The 20,659-nt window shown below is 32.0% G+C and overlaps 1 protein-coding gene and 1 long non-coding RNA gene across 10 annotated transcripts in view; one reads left to right on the top strand and one right to left on the bottom strand.

Annotated features, from left to right (window-relative positions):
- LOC146997696 (inositol polyphosphate-5-phosphatase A-like) overlaps nt 1–20,659 on the bottom strand; it is a 110,400-nt gene that overhangs the window by 85,497 nt on the left and 4,244 nt on the right. For 2 of the 9 annotated variants that reach the window (XM_085815478.1, XM_085815485.1), the window contains exons 1-3: nt 18,494–18,596; nt 15,976–16,089; nt 6,084–6,113 (exon numbers count right to left, since the gene is read on the bottom strand). In XM_085815478.1, the coding sequence (XP_085671604.1) occupies nt 6,084–6,113; nt 15,976–16,089; nt 18,494–18,549 (200 nt within the window). In that variant the 5' untranslated portion in view covers nt 18,550–18,596. Of the gene's footprint in view, nt 1–5,250; nt 5,371–6,083; nt 6,114–15,975; nt 16,090–18,493; nt 18,597–18,654; nt 18,846–20,659 lie in introns of those variants that run through there. The other 7 variants (XM_085815480.1, XM_085815481.1, XM_085815483.1 and 4 more) reach the window with 5 other exon arrangements.
- The window catches only part of LOC146997695 (uncharacterized), a 47,754-nt gene continuing 47,375 nt past the window's right edge, over nt 20,281–20,659 (top strand). The window contains exon 1 of the long non-coding RNA XR_015040789.1: nt 20,281–20,635. This is a non-coding gene — a long non-coding RNA (uncharacterized LOC146997695). The remainder of the gene's footprint in view (nt 20,636–20,659) is intronic.

Here is a 20,659-nt window from a genome sequence, read left to right as displayed (position 1 = left end):
GTTGCTATTGCTCAACTTATGTGCAAATATTATTGATACAAACTAATTGATAATAAATAGTATTTTCTACAGCCTTTTTGAGATGTTACTGCTCCATTTAATTAACTTAATTGAATAAAAGTTAATCTCACTTCTTGATAATTAAAAATGCCAAGATTCAGAAAATTAACAGTCAGGTTTGCTCCGAGTTAGTGTTACTAAGATACGAAAAGCAAATACTGCTAGACTGGATATGATTAAAATTGTTGAAAGTAACAAAAAAGAAAGTAATGCGAGTGAAAGAAATCTGGGTCAGATAAGGTAACTGTATCAATAGGCTTACCTACTGACAATGCTCGGATCTGACAGTGATAAAATGACCATACCAATTTCAATTTTGATGTATTTTTGAATTTTTTAGAGTTAAAAATTTAAAACATAATGTTCGTTCAGATGTCACTCTCAGCCAAAGACTACTGACTATTATTCATTCAACTTTTAAATTTGCATCTATTTTTATATTTTTCGTTTCATACAATAATTACTTTTGTTTGCAATTTATTATTTAAAAAAAAATACTTATTTGATTATAACTTAACATGTTTAAGTAATTTATGTCAATCTTAGCAGCAAATGCACAGGGTTCTAGGTTTGACAGTCATTCTTGCAATTTGCTTTTTTCAATTTTATATTAGTTTGTATCTGAGTAAGCAACTTAATATATTCTTTTATTATTATCTATTACTCTTATTTTAATAATTCAAGGACTTTCCGATTTTGAATTAATCTATTACTTTCAGGCAAAACTGAGGTTTCAAGTTTTTCCTTCGTAAATCTTGACTGTAATTAAGGTTAGCTCCCTTTTTACTTTTATCATCTTGCTGATTTGAAATATAGGAATGTAAAAATTCCAATTGTTTAACATACAGACAGACATAATGCCCCACCAGCTAATCCAACTTGGTGAGAAAAAGCAGTCTGAAAAACATCTAATTGTATTTACTCTATTACTTGTAACAAATGTAGTAAGGTTTGTATAGGACAGACTAAAAACAATCAAGAATAAACAACTACAGATCTCGCATTAAAATGAATTGCTTGCATCAGCTCATACTTTTCAGGCCACAGTAGAAATAGAACATTTTAAAACACACAGTTTCACTGATATTTCAATTAAAATTTTAGATTTTATTCCTAATCTAAAAATTAGGCTTTTCAGAAAATCTGCACATTTTAAAAAACAGGGACTTAACACTTATCTTAATAAATGTACTTTATATTTTAATCATACTACTTATGGAAGATTTAATATTTTCAGTAAAAACGCTCTTAGAAGAACTAGATGAGGCAAAAAGACTACAAACAAAATACTAGTGGTTAATGTTAATAAACTTCAACTTAAGTTCATTAATTTATTTAATACTGAGATTTCACTTTAAAAAGTGTCACATTACTGCACACATTTACATTATCACAACTTCAATAGTACTTCATAGGTACTTTCAATAATTTTTCTGATATTAAAGACTTTGTATTAGATTTTATTATACTTAAATTTCAAAGTAACAGAAAGATGATGACCATGAATTTCTCTCTTATTAACTTTCTACATCTTGCCTTCAATAGAATAAATTTAAAAAAAAGGTTTAAAACATCACAATATCTTTTCCCACAACAGATTCCAGGACTCATGTCTGTTTCAACTACCCCCCCCCCCAAAAAAAAAAAAAAAAAAAAAAAAAAAAAAAAAAAAAAAAAAAAAAAACGGCTTTCCAACCATCAGGAACTGAACTGAAGAGCAACTTGATACTGCAATGATGTAGTTCCCCCCCCCTTCTTGTATGGATTCTCCCAATAAACACATTATTACTGGTAATTTTGATATAGTTGGAAGATTATTTTTTAAGGCAGCTTATGAAACAGAGTACTAAATTTACGACAGTTAGTTGGCTCAGTTAATAAGTCATTATGCATTAAAAATGTTGAAGATAATACAGATGACTTCATTTTAAGAACCAGCTTCAAGCTTTGCCTACCTACTCAAACCTTTATGGAATGGAAACATATATTAAACAATGGCAAAATAGCACTGTCTAAGCAGCAAAGTTCTGAAAGTTTTTACCTCTTGCAAGAACTCAAAAAAAATTTCTACTCTTAGGGCTAAATTTTTTATAACTAAAAACAAAGTCGGTAATAATTTCAGCATCATTTGTAACAGCTCTCTTGATGAAAGCGAACTTAAACAAGCAGTTACTTATGGTGTTGCTAAAAGTAACAAAAGAGCAATTATTAATAATAAACATCATGCTTTCCACAGAACACTAAAATTATTTCTTAATTCTGATTTCAGTAGATTTTCTAACTTATATGCACTGCTTAAGTTCCAAAAGAGCTCAGTCAACTTCAGATTTATTCCTAATGGCACGAGGAACTATAAGGAGGGATATGACTACATTTTTTTCTCTTAAATTCAAGCAGATTTGTAAACTTAATTTAAAAAATGTAAACAAAGAAAAACACTTCAATTGCATCATTTATAACAACCATCATGTGATTAAAATTGTAAAAGAGCAATATACTTAATATCAATTGCTATGACTTTGGGAACCTTTATACACCACAGCCAATGAAAAAAATTTATACCAGTCTATTAGAATTACCAATGTTACAGATACGTAAAAGTTTAGATACTATTACCTGGAAGGTATATCTCCACTGCTCTCTTTTTCACAATTACATTTAGTTCCGAGATACTACTTTTCTGCAAATTAATGGCATCTTTATGGGAATGAATTATTCTACTCAAATATGTAACCTTTACTTATTTACTAAAAAGTAGAGATTTCTATAGATATATTGATGATATCATTCTTTCAACAATTTTAACTTCATCAAATCTAGCAATATTTAGCCTTCCTGTCTTAAACTTAAGACAAACTGAGATTCATCAGTTTGACCAGCTGTCGATTTTCTGGATCTTAACATTTTTAATTACCAAAAGAAGTCACATTACTTGACAAAAGAGATTTCGACTTTAATTCTATTAAGCTACTTAATCGGAACAGTACATCTCCAAAAAGGTTATAGGAAATACTATTTATAATCAACTAGCTTGTATAAAAGATATTTTAAGGGAAGTCAACATACCAGAAATTCTATTGCTTTCACAAACATTCGCCAATAATCAAGTTAATAAATATGTTTAAAAATAATTAAAACTGAAAAAAAGCTGGCATCATCTATGAACTGCGATTTTTTTTTTAACATAATGAAGCCCTTTTTTAAAGGAAGAATGAGGTGAATGGGTGAGGAACTACTTTTAGTACGTAAAATTTGTAAAATATGTAATTTACTGTAAATTTGTATTTTTATTTCTACCATTATGGCTGTAACTTTGACTAATGGGGACATTTCAAATTTTCTGAAAGTTGCCACTGCAGCCAAAATAACACAAAGAGCTGTTAGTCTGTTCTATTTTTCTTTTTCTTAATTTTTGCCAGATTCTGAATTCCATTTTTTAAAGTTTTTCTTTAAGTTTTTATAGCAACTATTTCATTAATATTATTTGGCGAGATTAAAGGCTGCTCTGAGTTCAGATAATTTTCCCATCCACATTCTTTCCAACATTCATTTAGAAGTACCTACTGCTTGAGTAAGTTTTAATTGATTCATATGATTTTTGTAATTAGACTGAAATATTGATTAACAAATTTGCTGCCGATCAGCATTAAGTTTTGAAAATATGTGCTAGTACTGGCATGGAGTGAAGGTTAGAAACTAGTTGTCAATGTATGTAGTTTGGAATGAAGACAAAGTTCCATTTCATGCAAAGACCATACACGAATAACATTCAGAAATTAGTTTGTAGGAATATCATTGTAACTGTCTTATAACATATTTATTTATAATATATATATATATATATATATTTGTTTGTGGCATAGTTTCATTCAAAAATAATGCATATTATTGTTACTAATTTTGATTCATTTTTAAATACCTTGTGCCAGGGTTCATGCAGCATTGCAAAAATAAATTTACCTTTAGTGCCAATCACACACTGGTGTGCAGTCATAAAATTCTATGCTTAAAGGCTTAGCAATCAATATGGTAGACATAATAATCTTTTGTTACCTCTTTTAAATCATATTTCTCATAAAGTTGGCATATGGGTACAATCTATTTCTATCACACAGCATTAACTATCAACATAACCTCACATGACCAGCAGTGAAAGTGTTAATGTTTATTGAATTCCAGATTTTTTATACTTAATTTTATGACTGCATTTACCACTTATATATTTACTGTGTTTATAGTTTTCCTGTAAAAAGTGTTGCTTTTGCCCACTTTGCCATTTTTATGCATACGACCCAACCGAAATTTTCTGATGCTTTGAATTTTCATTTTGAATGTAGTTTATACTATCGTATATATGCTTCTCTGGCTGGCCATATATGTAGGGATAGAGTCTTTAAATTTTCAGACATAAAAATAGTTTTTAAAAATGGTAAATATTACATTTTAAAGCCTCAGCCAATTTGGGATTAACAGAAACATATCTAATAGGCCAGGTATGATGATTGTATAGGTGTTATATCTACCTACCTCCTGACAATGTTCAGGTCTGGCAGTGAAAAAAATCAACATATTAATTTTTAATTTTCATTTATTTTAATCATGTAATTTATTAGTTCAAAAAAATTTGCATACGTGGTAATAATTTAACATTTTAAAGTAATGTACGTCAATTTTAGCAGCAAATGCACAAGATAATAATTCTCAAAGTCATTCTTGCAATTTGCTTTTGTCAGTTTTATATTAATTTGTGTGTTGTGTATGTGAGTGCACATGCATGTACATTTATATATGTGTGTGTGTTTACACAAGAAACAAAACCAAATGCTGGGTATTGGTGACTGGAAGAAAGCATTACTCATTGCAGAGTATCAGTAGCATGGCCATCACCTTGAATCTTGTTTGAAATTTTTAGCAGAGTATCAGTAACAAGAAACAGTACAAACAGAAATGGGAACAGCAGCAACATAACAAAATCCTTCCATCATTTATAATGCCAATCTCATTTGAGTCCCAGACTTCAGGACTACTTTAGATCAGATAGAAGGGAAAAAAGTAACAGGCACACAACAGCCAAATTGTGTCAACTTAGATACTTATTCCTTTTAAAAAATAAGGTATGAAAAAATTAAATGCAATATAAGGTATTTGAAAATTCTAAAAAATTTTAACTACAATTCTTGCATCACATACCTCCATTTTGATTTACAAAGTTCATCGACAAGTCACGATAGATACCATAATAATCATACTCTTCAACAAGTAGCACTTTCACCACTCAAGACCTAAATTTGAGTTAGATTCCTGCAATGACTGTTGAAATAGATGTTATTAGGTTTTTCAAATCATATTATACTTAGAAAGAAAATAACTATAATAATACTGAAATGCCATTAGCTTAAAACTTTTTTTTTAATGTGAAAGGGTATGTACAACAGACATTTCTCTGTCAATTAATGTAATTATCTTGCAATATCATTTTTATTAAAAGGCTTGTGTTACAATATGTAGTTTCCTATTAATACCTATAGTTAATAAAAATCAAAACTTCAATTTGTGTAAAACAACAAATAATTCTCACTGTGTTTTTTTGCACTGCAACTTTGTGAATGTAACCCCCCCAACCCCCCAAAAAATATCTTTGATAAACTACAAAAAATTTGATAATGCACTAATTATCAGGTTAGCGAGGGAATACTATATATTAGATTAAGCATAAATAGTTGCAAATCTCCGACTAATCTTGATGCAGAATAAAAAGTAATACAAAGCAAAAATTATGCAAATATTTTTCATGTGTATTATATAGAACTAAAGAAAAATCCAGCAACAATAACAACAAATGATGAAAGTTGGAATATATCATTTCTTCCTTTAAAAAATAAATTAAGAAAAAATCATAATAGCATAATGCAGATGACACATGCAAGCAGCAGGGAAAAGAAACTTTTACAAATTTACTACACATGCAACATAAGTGGCAAATGATAGAAATTCTTAATAAACAATTGTAAAAAGTTTCACACTTCTGTAGATGATATTGGAGCAGACAGTTTCTAGAAAGAGTAAACATGTAACATATAAATCATAATGAAAAATACACAGCATGCAAACAAGCTTTATATCAAACAAGTTTTGATTTAAAAAAATATAATAATATAACATCATATTAAATTTTCAAAGCCTATAACATGTAATAAGGGAAAAAAAAAAAAAAAAAAAAAAGAAACTGAACATACTATAAAATATCCCACTTACGAATCTAAAACTCAACCTTGAAATATATTTATTCATCAACAATTACCTAAAGCATTCAAACTTCCATTAACTACCAATCAGAGTTTAGCAATTATATTACTTAAAAACATGCTAGGGAAATCTATAATGCTTGAAATTAAATGAAATATCAACTCCCCTCCCAAAAAAATTCTCTCATTCATTAGTATCATCATGAAATACTATATGGTTCTCAGGAAAGAATAAACATCCTATAAATTATAAAATGCTAAAAATAGTCTTGCATTTAAAATTAGCATAGAAGTCAATTTAGTATATCAAAAGTAAGTCACTACTTCACTTTAATCATTGATTTAAGACACAAATATTGATGGTACAGTAGGAAGTAGTATCTACAATGACAAGCATTTTAATAAACAAGGCAAGTGCATTAAATTGGAAAAATGACACTGCAAAAAAATAAATGTAAGATTCTAGGCAAAATTCATCCGCCCTTTATAATATTTTTGCTTAGTGTCTCACTTTGAAGTTCAAAGTCATATACTAAACTAAAGAAATTTGGGTACTTCTTCGATATAGCGACCCCCGAGATTGAATCGCCAATCAACTAAGATTTCTTGCCAGAATCTGGCTACGAGTTCTGACACTTCACAAAACGATCATATATCAGCTTTGGGTGCATGTTTTTATACCTCGCCACGTAATCGTATATTATTAGCTGTTCTTACATTATTCCTTTCTGATGAGGTTTTTGAATTCACACTGTTTATTTTAAAATACATCCATTGCATTTTTTTTTTTTTTTGTGAATATCACATTAACATTCTTTAATTTACCAAGTAATGAGGAAGATGCCATATCATTTTTCAAGAAAGAGGTTTTTTACCTGATAAACGAGTATGCAAAAATGGCCACAACATGAAATTTTATGTTAACGATGAAACCACTTGGAGATGCAATGTTAAAAATTGCAAAAAGAAGAAGGGCCTCCACATTGAAAATTTGTTCAGTAGTTCCAGAATATTATTTGTCACTGCTATTAGATTTAGGAATTCTTGGGCAGAGGAGCTGATGTCCATGAAACTGTATAACAAACAACTTAATATGGGTGACAGCTCAATAAGTGCTGCAGTTGAACAGCTGAACAGGAGCTGCAGTTTACTGGAATAATTACATGAGAGAAAATAATAATAACAAAGATTTTTAAAAAACATGCTTATGAGTATTTTTGTAATATATAATCTGTTGTTTATTTTTACATTCACATTTCATGAGCATGGAGAAATTATAGTTGAAATCTCGGCACAAATCTAAAATCACTAAACATGATCGAAGCCGCTGTAACAAAGTACTAAAATTTGATTATCAAGTAATGCATCACAGAAATGCATAGTATTAAGCAATGCATCATGTAATGCGGAATAAGTAATCCACTTATAAATGGTTTTTGAATGGAAATGTTTAATTTAAAAATATGAGATTTAAAAGGAAACACTTAAAATACAGCAGTCCGGTATTAACTATGCTGCAGCTTCACCTTGTTAGTTGTGCGTTATTATAACACTTATTAAAATGATTAATTTACAGGTGTATTTCCTTTTCTTCTGTATTATCAGTCTTTATACCCTAAATTAAGTCATATATCAAAGATAAATTAGACTCTGTTACTTTAAAACAGATAAATATCTCAAATCAAGATCTCTCAAAGCAACTTATTGTCTCCTCTAGCTTCTCCAGTAATCATGGCAACATCTAAATATATATTCAAGATCCTATCTAAATATATTCAAGATCCTATCACTTTACTTCAATTTAACCATTTGCGCTACGACGAAACTCCACAGTTGCGGTGACATGCACTACAATATAACAAGCGGTAAAGTGTCTCATTTACGCCGCTTTGCATCTGCGAGTGCAATCCAGAGCTGTAACTCGAGAAATAAACAATCTCGTTGTTAGGCGACATGTGCACCACGTTATTTTCACTTTTGCGATAAATGCCTATCGATGTGGTGTTCATGTCGCATGCGGTTTGAGACAAAAGCATCTCGACATGCGTGGCATGTCTTTTTAGCGCAAGTGGTTAATGTGTTTCAGTTCTAGCTTAAGTCAAATTACATTACACAAAATTCTGAATTATTCCCGCAATCAAACATATTTCAAGACATCATATGTTTTCCACAAGAAAATAAATATCCCAAATTCTGTTCTTTTGATTCTATAGAAACATGTTAAACACATTTATAATGGCTATTAGAAAAATCTGGATTTATTATAAAGTCATATATTAAAATCTAATAGCAGTGTTCAAACAGCAAAATGTAAAGATTTCGTCCACTTAACAATTTTTCACGTAATGTATGAAATCAGAAAATTCAAGCAAGTACTACAATAAACTAACTTTACAACTCCCATTTATGCATAATAAATTGCCATATTTTATATCCATTTAAGCAGATATTCTTCTATATAATTAATCATGATTTTGACAAGGCTGTGAAGAATAAATTATTAGGCATTTAAGTTTAAATACCAGTTACATTTTTAAATAAGATCAAATTCTCATCAACTCTATTTTTAGAATGTTAAATAATTCAAATTAAAAGGCAAATTGCTTTATATACAATTGTGTTTTCTCAAAACTTTTGCCTTCTCAAGATTTGGAAAACCCTGAATTAGTAATTTATTTCTCAAGAATCTCATGCTTTTAAAAAATTGCTTCAGTTAAAAACTAAACAAGTCTGCACTGATGTATGTAATAATACATAGCACTAGAAACATAGTAACAGTAATAATATAACAGCAATGCTTCAAATGTTGATAACTTTTTAAATGATAGCAGGTTAAATAAATTTAAAACAAAGATTTTATGCTTTACTTTCTTGCAGCCCTTTAAAAACTGAGTAACAGTGAGATCAGGTGAAAGATAAATTAATCTTATTCTTCATGCGATAATAACACTTGTCAAGCTGTATGGATAAAAATACGCCATAGCATAAGGCAAGCGTCCAAATTTTTGGACAAACTCTGCTTAAGACATTCCTAACATTTACAGAGAAATATGCTTAAAAATAATAGGAAAGGGTGAAGTGCACAAAAAATCGTAGAATACAGAAACAGAAAATATTATTATATTTTACATTTATTCAATCAGTAGTTATATTACAAATATATAACAAGTTATGTTTTTCAGTTGCTGACAATTTTTACATAAAGCGTCTATTGCTTTATCTGCTAAACAGGTCCTGTGTTTAGATACAAAAATTCCAGAAATGGAAAAAATTTTCACATTTTGTGTTGACATTAATTTTATGCACTATGGTGTATTTCTCAGCATTTTCAAATCTCACAGTCATCTACAATATGTTTCTGGTATAGAAAGCTTCTCTAACTTCCCTACCCATACACTGACATCTACATCAAAAACAAACCCTTGCAGTCTTAATAAAACTCTGCAGCAGCATAAATATTATAACACTAACAAATATTTAGACAAAAAGCAACCTCAAGAGATGTAACTAGGCAACTGGTAGGTGTGTGAAATTTTATTTTACACTTCATCAGCACCTTCTCCAAAATCCTGGATAGATATGATTGCATTCAGTCGCAATACAAATCTTGCTTTTTAAAGCAATTTATGGTTATGCTTAATGTTATATCATTCTCTGAAGCTCATTCAAATCTCACATCATCAAAAAGTCTGAGCATAAATAAGAAAATCTTAGATTTCCTTCCTACATCATTCAGTATTTTTTCGATATTTTATTTTTAAGTACCGTAATTTCCGGAAGAAACGCTGCAGCGTTTACGTGTTTAAAACTTAAATTTTCAGCGTGTGCGGCATTTCTACCCATGCGGCGTTTAGGTGTACTAAATATAAAATATTTCCTATGATGGTCATTGTACATAGTTTGGATGGCCTTGTCATTGTGCATAGACTGGTGCTGTTCCCACACAAAAGACCACTCGGTTGATTTTTGCGAACGTTATTTTGTTTACATTCTTTCCCTTGAACGGATCTACATGCCTTATTCACCCTAAATAAGATCTCAGAAAAATAACATTCTTCCCCCTTTCAAATCAACCATCTCATCAGTTCGAATAGTCTCTCTCCTCTGCCATTCTATGAATCTTCCAGTACCCATCCTCTCCCCACCCCTGCCTTTTCTGCAATTTTTTTCAAAGGTGGATACAACTCCACCTGGCCTTGCAATAATGAACTCTGACATATTTCCCCTTCAGCATGAATCAATTTTTCTTGGCATTCTGCCAGATACAGATCCCATCAGTTTGGGTACAAGTACTTGTTGGATAGTTTTTAAGTAAGAAGAGAGTGGAAAATTTTTGAAAATGTCACCTAAACGGCACAGAAGCTATACTGCTGGTTTTAAGCTTAATGTAATTTCACGTGCTGAGCAAATTGGAAATCGAGCAACAGCTCGAGAGTTTGAAGTTGACGAGAGTTGTATTCGACGTTGGAAGACTGAAAAAGAACTTTAAAATATGCCACAACAGAAACGAGCGTAAGAAGTGATACTGTAAGGTGGCCGAATCTAGAGGACGACCTTGAAAACTGGAAAAAGGAGCAACGAGGAAAGGGAATGTAAAAGCTGTAAAAATTCGCTTCCAAGCAAAATTTATAGCAAAACGAATGAATATAATGATTTCAAAGGAGGTGTAGCAGATTTATGAAAAGAAAAAATATTTCTGTGCCTACTAGAACAACAGTTGGGCAACAATTACCAATGGACTGGCAGGATAAAAAGGCATCTTTTCTAAAAATATGTGACAGATATTATTGACAAAAAAAACTTCTTCGGTCACAGATGGATGAAACGCCGTTAGCTTTCGACTCTCCTGCAAACAGAAGTGTTGATGAAACTGGTGCAAAAACCGTATCTGTGCTTACGACGGGGCATGAAATAACGTCATTTACATGTGTGTTAGAATGTGCCACAAACGGTGACAAGCTAAAGCCGATGATCATTTTTAAACAAAAGACTATTCCGAAGAGAGATTTTCCTAATGACGTAATTATTTGTGCAAACGAGAACGGCTGAATGTTCGAAACAATCATGCATGAGCGGCTACAAAAAGTTTGGCAGTGTCGTATGGGATCTTTTTTCCAACCAAAAGGGTTATTGATAATGGATTCCATGGGTGCTCATTTACTTGAGTCAGTGAAAACCAGATGTCAAAAATTGTCTACGACCGAAGCAATAATTCCTGATGGTTTGACAAAAATCTTACAACAGTTAGATTTATCAGGTAATAAATCCTTCAAAGCTGAAGTCCGAAAGCAGTGGGAGTGTTGGATGAGTGAAGGATTGCATACGTATACCAAAAGCGATAAAATGTGTAGAGCATCTTATGAAGAAGTTGCAAAGTGGGTAGGAAGTGCGTGGAAATCGGTAAAAACATTGTCAATAATAGCAAGGTTCAAAGAAGCTGAAATTATATCCTTAGATAAACAGACTGTAAACCAAGAGGATGAATGTGATGATCTGGAAGACTTGGACTTACCATGCTGTTTGGTATTCATTACTAGTATTTAAAAAAAAAAAATTAATGAAATTTAAAAGCCAGGCCAATGATGCATGATCCCATGTGGAGCAGGAATTTTCTGCTGCAGAGACAATAATGGAAATGTCTTATGGCCTTAACTATGGCAAGCAACTCTTTCCTGGTCACACAGTAATTATTCTCCTGTTTAGATAACTACTTGCTCTATTAGGTCCCAAAATGTTTTCGGCTGTTAATTTCTTGGGACAAAACAGTACCGATACTTTCATTGCTTGCATTTGTGTCGCGAATAAATGGTTTGTTGAGCTGAGAATATGTGTTAGGATTGGAACAGATGTTAGAACCTCCTTCAGGTTGTTAAATGTATCCTCACATTTTTTTGTCCCCGGAAACTTTTGCTTGCTGTCTGTCAGCTTGTGAAGCGGTCTTGCGATATACGAATAGTCCTTCACAAATCTCCTATAGTAGATGCAAAGACCCAGGAAACTTCTCAGCTGATGCACATTTTCGGGGTGTCTCTAACCTTCAACTGCTGAAACATTTTCTGGATCCGTACTCACACTTTCGGCAGAGATGACACGTCCAAAGTAAGTCATTTCTAGTTTGAATAATTTGCATTTGGCGGGACTCAACTTTAGACGGGCTTCCTTCACTTTCTGAAATACCTTTCTAAGATTTTCTAAATGTTCTTCAAAACTCTTCCCGATGATGATGATCATCCAGGTATATCAGACAAGCATCACATGAAAGACCTCTCAGCACAGTCTCCATGAGGCATTTGAATGTCGCTAACGCATTACATAATCCAAGCGGTGTCCAAGAATATCATCAATTCTAGGAAGAAGGCAGCTGTATTTCTTCGCAACTTCGTTTAACTGGAGATAGTCAACACAAAATCTGGTTGAACCATCTTTCTTTCTGATGAGGACGATGGGAGATGCTCATGGACTTACTGAAGGCTCAATGAATTCACTTTCTTGCATGTCCTTTAAAAGTGCTCTTACCTCTTCCTATTCAGCAATTGGTAGACGTCTTGGATGTTGCTTGATTTGTGGATGATCCCTGATATCAATTCTATGCTGTGTCAAATTGGTTCGACCCACATCAGAAGATATCTTGAAATTCTTGAATGACATGGTCGGCAGTACTCCTCTGTTCATCGCTTAATTTTACATTCTACAGTAACTCCAATGTCATGTTCTCTGATGATGCGGATTCTGGAGAGTTACTGTTCCATTTAATGCTGATCACTGGAGTACATTCAACAACCACTTCATCTTTTCTAACAACTCTTGCCTTATCAGTTACATTGGCAAATCTCACTGGGACAACAGTTCTCGACAGGTTGACGAGTGCTGGGGCTACTAGTACCTATTTCGGGGTGTTACAGTTCTTTTCCACAATGCACAGAATGAGAGACCATAACTTTGTAACTTAGATTTTTCTAGTTATTTTGTTTACATATGATTTGTTTATATAGATACTTATTTATTGCATTGATTAATTAGATTTTGAGAAATACTTTTGGATAATATTGAAAAGGCTAAGGCAAAGCGAATGAAAATAAAGAACCAAGAGCCTTTAAATATAAAAATGAAAAAACAAGATTTCTACAAGGCCTTTCAAGAAATAGAGAAATATGACTGCGCTTGCAAGACACCTCTTTTGGAACTTATAAAAATCTATCCTGAAAAGTTAAAAGAAGTAGTCCTAACAGTAACAGTCTTCTTCCTACTCAAGTTAGTGTGGAAAGACTCTTCTCAGCTCTCAAGTTTATCAAATCGGATCTAAAAGTCTCATGTCCAGAAATTAATCCATGAACCATTATGCAGTCCAGAAATAATTGTCACTGTTTTTGGAATACAGAGGGAAAATACGCAATAAGTTCTGAATAAGCAACATCATCAGCTTTATGCGAGTCATACGTTATGGACTGATCTATAAATAATGCAGTCCAGAAATAATTATTACTATTTTTGGAATATAGAGACGAAATGCCCAAATTAAAAATGAGGAATTAAGGGGTTACTGATAATTTAAATTATAATTTTGAATTACATACTTTTTTATCTTATCCATATTATTAAAATATGTCTATTTTTATTTGCTTATAACATTATCTCCTCCAGAATGACAGGGAGTTGAATTTTGTAAAAAGTACTGTTGGATTCCAAAAATTCGTGAGAAGCCATTTTGACCATTCTCATCTTCGTACGACTTTAATAGCCAAGATATTAATTAAAAACTCTGAAAATGCTAATTTTCACTTTCATTTTTCCAAATGCTAACAATCTCGCATGCTGGAGATGCAAATTTTTTATTAACAAACTCTATGATTTTAATGATTTGAAAGCGAGCAGTGGCCATACTTTTCGAAATAAAACAGATTTTAAAGTTTTATGCCAAACATTAAACACATTATTATTATATAAGGCATTGATGAATTAATTCTGACATTGAAGAAAGCAGAATATTGCATGTGACATAACAGCATGTCAAAAATGTTTCGTTAATATCAACATTTAAAATAAATAGCAGCTGCTAAGCAACTTTTTTGTTCTGGGTTAGGATAATTGACATGATATGTTATTGCCACATTAATTATTTTGATATTGAGAAAAAGTTGTTACATTACATTAAATTTAAATCATGATGTCATACGTATATACTATGTATTAACTTAAAGTGTCAAAAGTTTTGGCCCCCCAAAAAATATTTACCATTTGGTTGTTGCTTGAAGAGACTGAAATACAGTCAAAAGTCGTTAATCCGGACTCGTCGGGACTTTGGTGATTCCGGATTATCGATTTTTCCGGAATATAGATCATCAGTTTAAATCTGGTAAGATGGCATGCAGAAATTATAAAATTAAAAATATGAAACTGTAATTTATGAAATAAAGAACAATTATGATCTAAAGGGTATCAAAATTTACAAAAAAAAAAAAAAAAAAAAAAAAAAAAAAAAAGCTTAATATTTATTTGTTTACTTCATTAAACATTTCTTTCAATGTAAGTTGTTTAAGTTGCTTCATTTTTTATGTGATAATACATTCTCTTTAATTCTTTAAACAGACATAATTTCTTGTTCAGTTACAAAGTTCCGCTGTTCAAGTCCTATAATTGCTGTGTCGAGAATACCGACAAATTTATCAATTGAAATTTTTTTGTTTTCAATAACCTCTGTCACTTTCTTCGCTGTCGGAAGCGAATTATAATGACGAGGAATTTGATTTAAATCATATCAAAGATGGAGTACATCGAGATGAAATACTACATTTAATAAGGAATTATAAGCCAAATAAAATAAAAACATCTGCCCTGAAGATAAGGATAGTGCTGACAGATCAACTTCCAATTCATTGCGTGGCGCCGCAGCGTTAAAGATAAACAAAGTTTAGATAAACAAAGGATATGCCTTTATCCAGTTTTTGTAGCAATTCCACTTTTTGTTTAATGAACTTCGAAACATACTTTCGCTTTGTAGATCATTTACATATTAATAAATATATATCAGAAATTCTATTTGACATAATCGAAAGTTCAAGCTTACTTTTATAAATTTGCTCTAACAGTCTGCAAAAAATAATAAGCCGGATCCAATTCGAAGATTGAGGAACAACGCAATCTGCAACATTAACTGAAATAGATAATTAAATAATTTTAGCTTAGCTTATACCGTCCGTTATACATTAAACGTGCACTCGTAAACGTATTTTGCGCACGCGCACAAGCATATTCTCAGCCGTAAAGGCCTTACGTCAACCCGACGCATGCGCAGAAAGTTTGAAGCTTTGAGGTCCGGATTATTTGTGAAGGAATTGAATGTCCCTCTTCTTGTCCTTGGCGGTGGAGGATATACTGTTCGAAATGTATCAAGGTGTTGGACATATGAAACATCTCTTTTAGTAGAGGAAAATATAGGCAGTGATATTCCTTATAATGGTAAGAATGTATAATAATTTGTAATTTTAGATCATTCCGGATTATGGGTGTCCGAATTAACGACTTTTGACTGTAATTTCATTCACATTGAAATGTTTTTATACACTTTTCTTCAGCTGAACATAGAACTTAGAAATTTTGCTTTGGCTGCAGCCCGCTAATACATATATGTATAAGATGTACTAGAAATCTTCCTGGCTCAGCTAAAACATACCTATTTGGAGGAACTTCTTCATCGTTGTTGTCATGAGGATCATCTTCACTTGTCCAATCTTCATTAAACTCAATTCCAGGCCAAAAATCCAAAATTTCTGTTAAATCAGCCATTCTATCAAATTTAAAAAAAAAAAAAAAAAGGATTCCTCAGAGAGAAAAAAAAAAAATCAGAGCAACAAAAATCACTGTTTAATGCTGAAAATATACAGAAAGAAAAGTACTTTTTTAAAGAATTAAATGAATTAAAAAGCTAAACAATATCTGGTTTTTCATTTTAATTATAGCAAAGCTAAGTCTACCTGCTAAGGAAGGGATGAGGGAAACTGAATCCTATCTCATACACTCAATTAGCCTTAATTAATATCTGAAAGCCTCCGGCAGTACAGAGGATATTTTTTATTTTCACTTTTGTGAATTTATATGGCGATGGCAGTATACAGATTCTTTGGGATGTTAAGGAATTCTATGCGCTACTAGACACAGAAATTTCTAAATAAGTAAGTCGATATTTCCTTTTTGTTACTGTACATATTAGACATCATGTATTTCTATTTTCATGTTATTTCCTTGTTTTATTTTGATTTAAAATGCAGTTTATTGAGTTTATAAATTTTTTATGTTTTGGATGTTATTTTACTTGGAAATAGGAACAGTGCCAACAAATCAGCAAATTTTTTTTTGCCTGAAATAGAAATATATTTTTTAAGCCCTACCTTAGCACATTTTAATATTAAAAAGTGAGTCATCAGCGAGATATGAAACAATGTGTTACTATGTTATTAACGTGTAATACAGACAGAAAAATTAAGACTCCATTAGTCATCGGTGCAAGTAGAAAATCTCGTTGTCCGAAGGGTGCCTATTATAGCAATAAAAATGCTTGGATGACAAGAAGGATTTTTAGAGATTTACTTATGAAGTGGGAAAAAGAACTTCAGTAAGAAAAAGTGGTACACTTATCAGATAACTGCACTGCCCATCCATATGATCTCTCACTGAAGAATATAAAATTAGTTTTCCTTCCTCCTATTACAATTTTCATTCTGATCAGGATGTTATATAAGCATTGAAGACCCATTACAGGAAGGAAGTGGTTTAAAATGTTATTAATGAAATTGGTACTCTTCTGTTATCCAATCCAGATTTATGTATGTATGCACAATATGTGTATACACACATACATATATATACATACATGTGTATGTGTGTATAGACAAATACATACATATATACATACATGAACACATTCATACATACATCTCTCAATCTGGTCCTGATAACAGAAAAGTACCATGAAATTGATATGGCTGACACAGTTTGTTCTTCTAGAGAAGCTGTTAAGTCGATTTCTCTTTTAGATGCTATGCATGTTATTTTAAATGCATGGGATGAAGTAACTCCCAATTGATTTCAAATTGCTTTAAAAAAGCCAGCTTTCATCCAAAGCAAATTCCTGGAAACTCTCGAGATGTGCCAGAAGACAAGGGTGGCGATGAAGAAATGCATGATGAGACCTGCCAAAAAAATATCAGGCTGTGAAAAGAGTGATGCAGAGATCATCCAAGTTATCAGGGAAAACAAAGGAATCAGTGAAAATGAAAGTGAGTTGGAAGATAAAATTCCAGTCCTGTACCAACAGCAGCAGAGTCTCGACAAAGCCATTAACAATTTTTAGAAAAACACTTGAACTTACAAGTGGAGATACAGAAAGTTACTAGGAAAGTCATGTCTTGGGGAACACCCTTGAAATGCTACTAACAAAAAAATATGCAACACGCTCAAATGGCTAAATTTTTAAATGGCTCTGGGTTAAAATTTACTCTACAGTACCCCTTGGCGAATCATTTCTTTTTTGACACCAAGATCTTCGTCAGGAAGGATCTATGGTGATTTCCTGTTATGTTTTACCACCAATCCTTGAATTCCATATCACAGATTATGTTCTTACTGCATTAATATAAATATTAACAAGACATAGTGCACAATAAAAATTAAGCTTTATTTAGGAACTTCGCGCACACTGCCCGACAGCCTGCCTCTTTCGCTCTGCTCGGTACTCGTAAGAAACTTCTCCTCTAGGGTTGCCACACTTATCGGAGGGCGCAAGGCGCACTCCTTATCGCCATCACCACAGATCTACACCAATTTCAAGATGGTGCCGATCTTTCCCCCCGCTACACAAAACCAAAACAAGAAGTCAAAGACTTACACAAACTCGGTGTCCATGTACACATCAACCTATTTTAACTTTGAAAAAAAAAAAAAAAAAAAAAATCAGAGAATTGCACAAACCAGGCATTTCACACTGCCTTAACTTTGTCCATGAACACATCGACCTATTTTCACTTAAAGTTAAAACTATCATGTTGACCAGAAAAAATTTGCCGCTGCGTTAACTCACAGAGATGAACAAATAACCGAAAATGCATATTTCCTAACACTAAACAACAAATCTTTTAACAAAAATTAACATACGGAGACAAATAAATAAATGAAACGTCAATTTTTTAACATACCTTTTTATCATGAGCATACTTTCAAGCTTCCCACCACCATCTTCTCCATCTTCCATGTAAGCAATTCAATTAAATTTTTGGTTGTTTCGGCTATCTGCTGTTAATGGTGGATAAATACACATAATAGAACCCAAACCATCAACATTCATCCTCTTACTTACCTCAGACATATTCAAATGATGGTACCCACATCAAAATACAACACTAATGCACGTGCAACTGAACACATCAATTGAAAAGAATGGTAAGTATAAAAAAATCCCGGTCCATACTGAAGTAATACTATTACAAAAAATAGCCAAAATCTCAATTTATCACAACACATTTGGTGATATTCGCAGAAAAACGGCTTCTTAACGATTAAAAAAAAAAAAAAAAAAAAATTCTCCAAGGCAAGTTTTGCCAACATTATCAACATTACGGTTACCAACATTGGGGTTTTTAGATTTCACGAACAACCAATACTACTTTCTGATTTTTCCAGAAACCAAGGGATACCGTACGGTAAAGACCAGCTTGATGTCTGATTATACTTACATAATGTATCGATCAGTGTAATGTTGAAATTTACAGTTTTTCTGAATTGAAATATTTTTTTGTCATCTACAGAAAAATAATGAAGATTTTATAAAAAAGTGTTCAACTGTAGCTCACACATTAAACACCAAATCAAAATAGAGTACGAACTGATGGCAAAAATAAAATCGAAATAGAGTATGAATTGAGAAATTTTCAAGTAGTGAATGAAAGCTTTTACTGATCAAAGTACTTTAAATCCGGATAAACTTGGTAATGTACTGTAGATCAAAATAAAATTAAATTAGACGTAAATATTAATTGATTAAACAGAGCTTGAACCCTGATGTAAACATCTACAAATATCTCCATTAGATTAAGATAATTCAGATCAGATGATGTTTAATAAAATTAATAAAAAATACAATTCAAGTATAATAAAATTTAATAAGAAAAATTATTCTGAAAATCACTAAAGGTGAAAAGATCGAATTAGCACAATTTAAGTTTAATTCATTCAATGAAATTTATTCATTTCTGGGAAAAATGTTCCTTAATAAAGGCTAAAAACTGAAAACTGGGAGATTTGGTAATATACCAGGAGACCAGAATAAAAACCACAGTTGGGAGCTGTGGTTTATGAATATAAAAAACTATTTTTATTCAAATCCTGGTTGTACATCAACATTTTCTGTACTTTTTGTTGTTTAATTTATAAAGCAAGTTAAGCAATCTAAATAAATATACATATGCATTTTTCAAGTACTGAAAAGGAAGGGCATGATGAGAATGATCTTCTAGCAATGACGAAAGGGGTGGAATAGGGCAAAATAGGTTGAGAACCACAATGTTAGATCTTTTATGTACTAGTAAAAAAAAAAGGCTAATCTTTGAAATATGGTAACAGGTAGTTTGGCGACATTTTGGTAAGGCGATTGTTGTACCTCTCACATACAACGAGAATAAGTCTGGCAACAGCTGCAGGAAGAAAAACTTGGCAGTGCTGGAATGGCAACAGCGGATGATATTCTATAGATTTTAATATTTTGATTTTGAGTCGATGTTTTTTGCATCTTTTGCGATACTATTACGTTATAACATTTGAGTTTTGGGTGAATGAAATGGAATCCGCTGTCCCGCTACGGATATTAGTAAAATATATTTAGAAAATTAGCTGCATTGGAAAGGATGAAACCTTGTGTTTGAATTAGCGGTATTGTTCCTGCTAAAGTTGCGTCGAGTTCAGAATATTATGCCAGGCTTATTCACGCTGGCGCAGATAAGTTCAAATTTTGTTTATTGTATTTATAGTGTATAACTTGCAAATATATGAATAGAATTCTATTAAATAAACATTTAAAATTCTGGAATGATGTTTCAAATTTTAGATGTAGAGTATTCAAATTGCTATGTCGGAGCCAGTGGCAGTCAGGTGCAAAATAAAATTGTTTTTGCTCCACGACATAACAGCGATAAAAGTTACTAGCTAGGACTTTATTAGTGTACATGGATAAAGTCAAGAGTGTGCGCAATGCCATTTTGTGCAATTCTGGGATGCTTTTTTAAGTGAAAGTTGGTTGACGCGCACATGGATGATACCGTGTATGTGCAATTCTTAAAAACGCGGCAAGCAGTTTGCGATTCTGCACT

The sequence above is a fragment of the Stegodyphus dumicola genome, chromosome 4 (assembly GCF_044657685.1).
Source record: "Stegodyphus dumicola isolate Sdum_Otavi_A_Nest chromosome 4, ASM4465768v1".
Taxonomy (NCBI): Eukaryota; Metazoa; Arthropoda; class Arachnida; order Araneae; family Eresidae; genus Stegodyphus; species Stegodyphus dumicola.
Note: the sequence above shows the minus strand (reverse complement) of the source record. Positions and strands in the feature narration are given on the sequence as shown.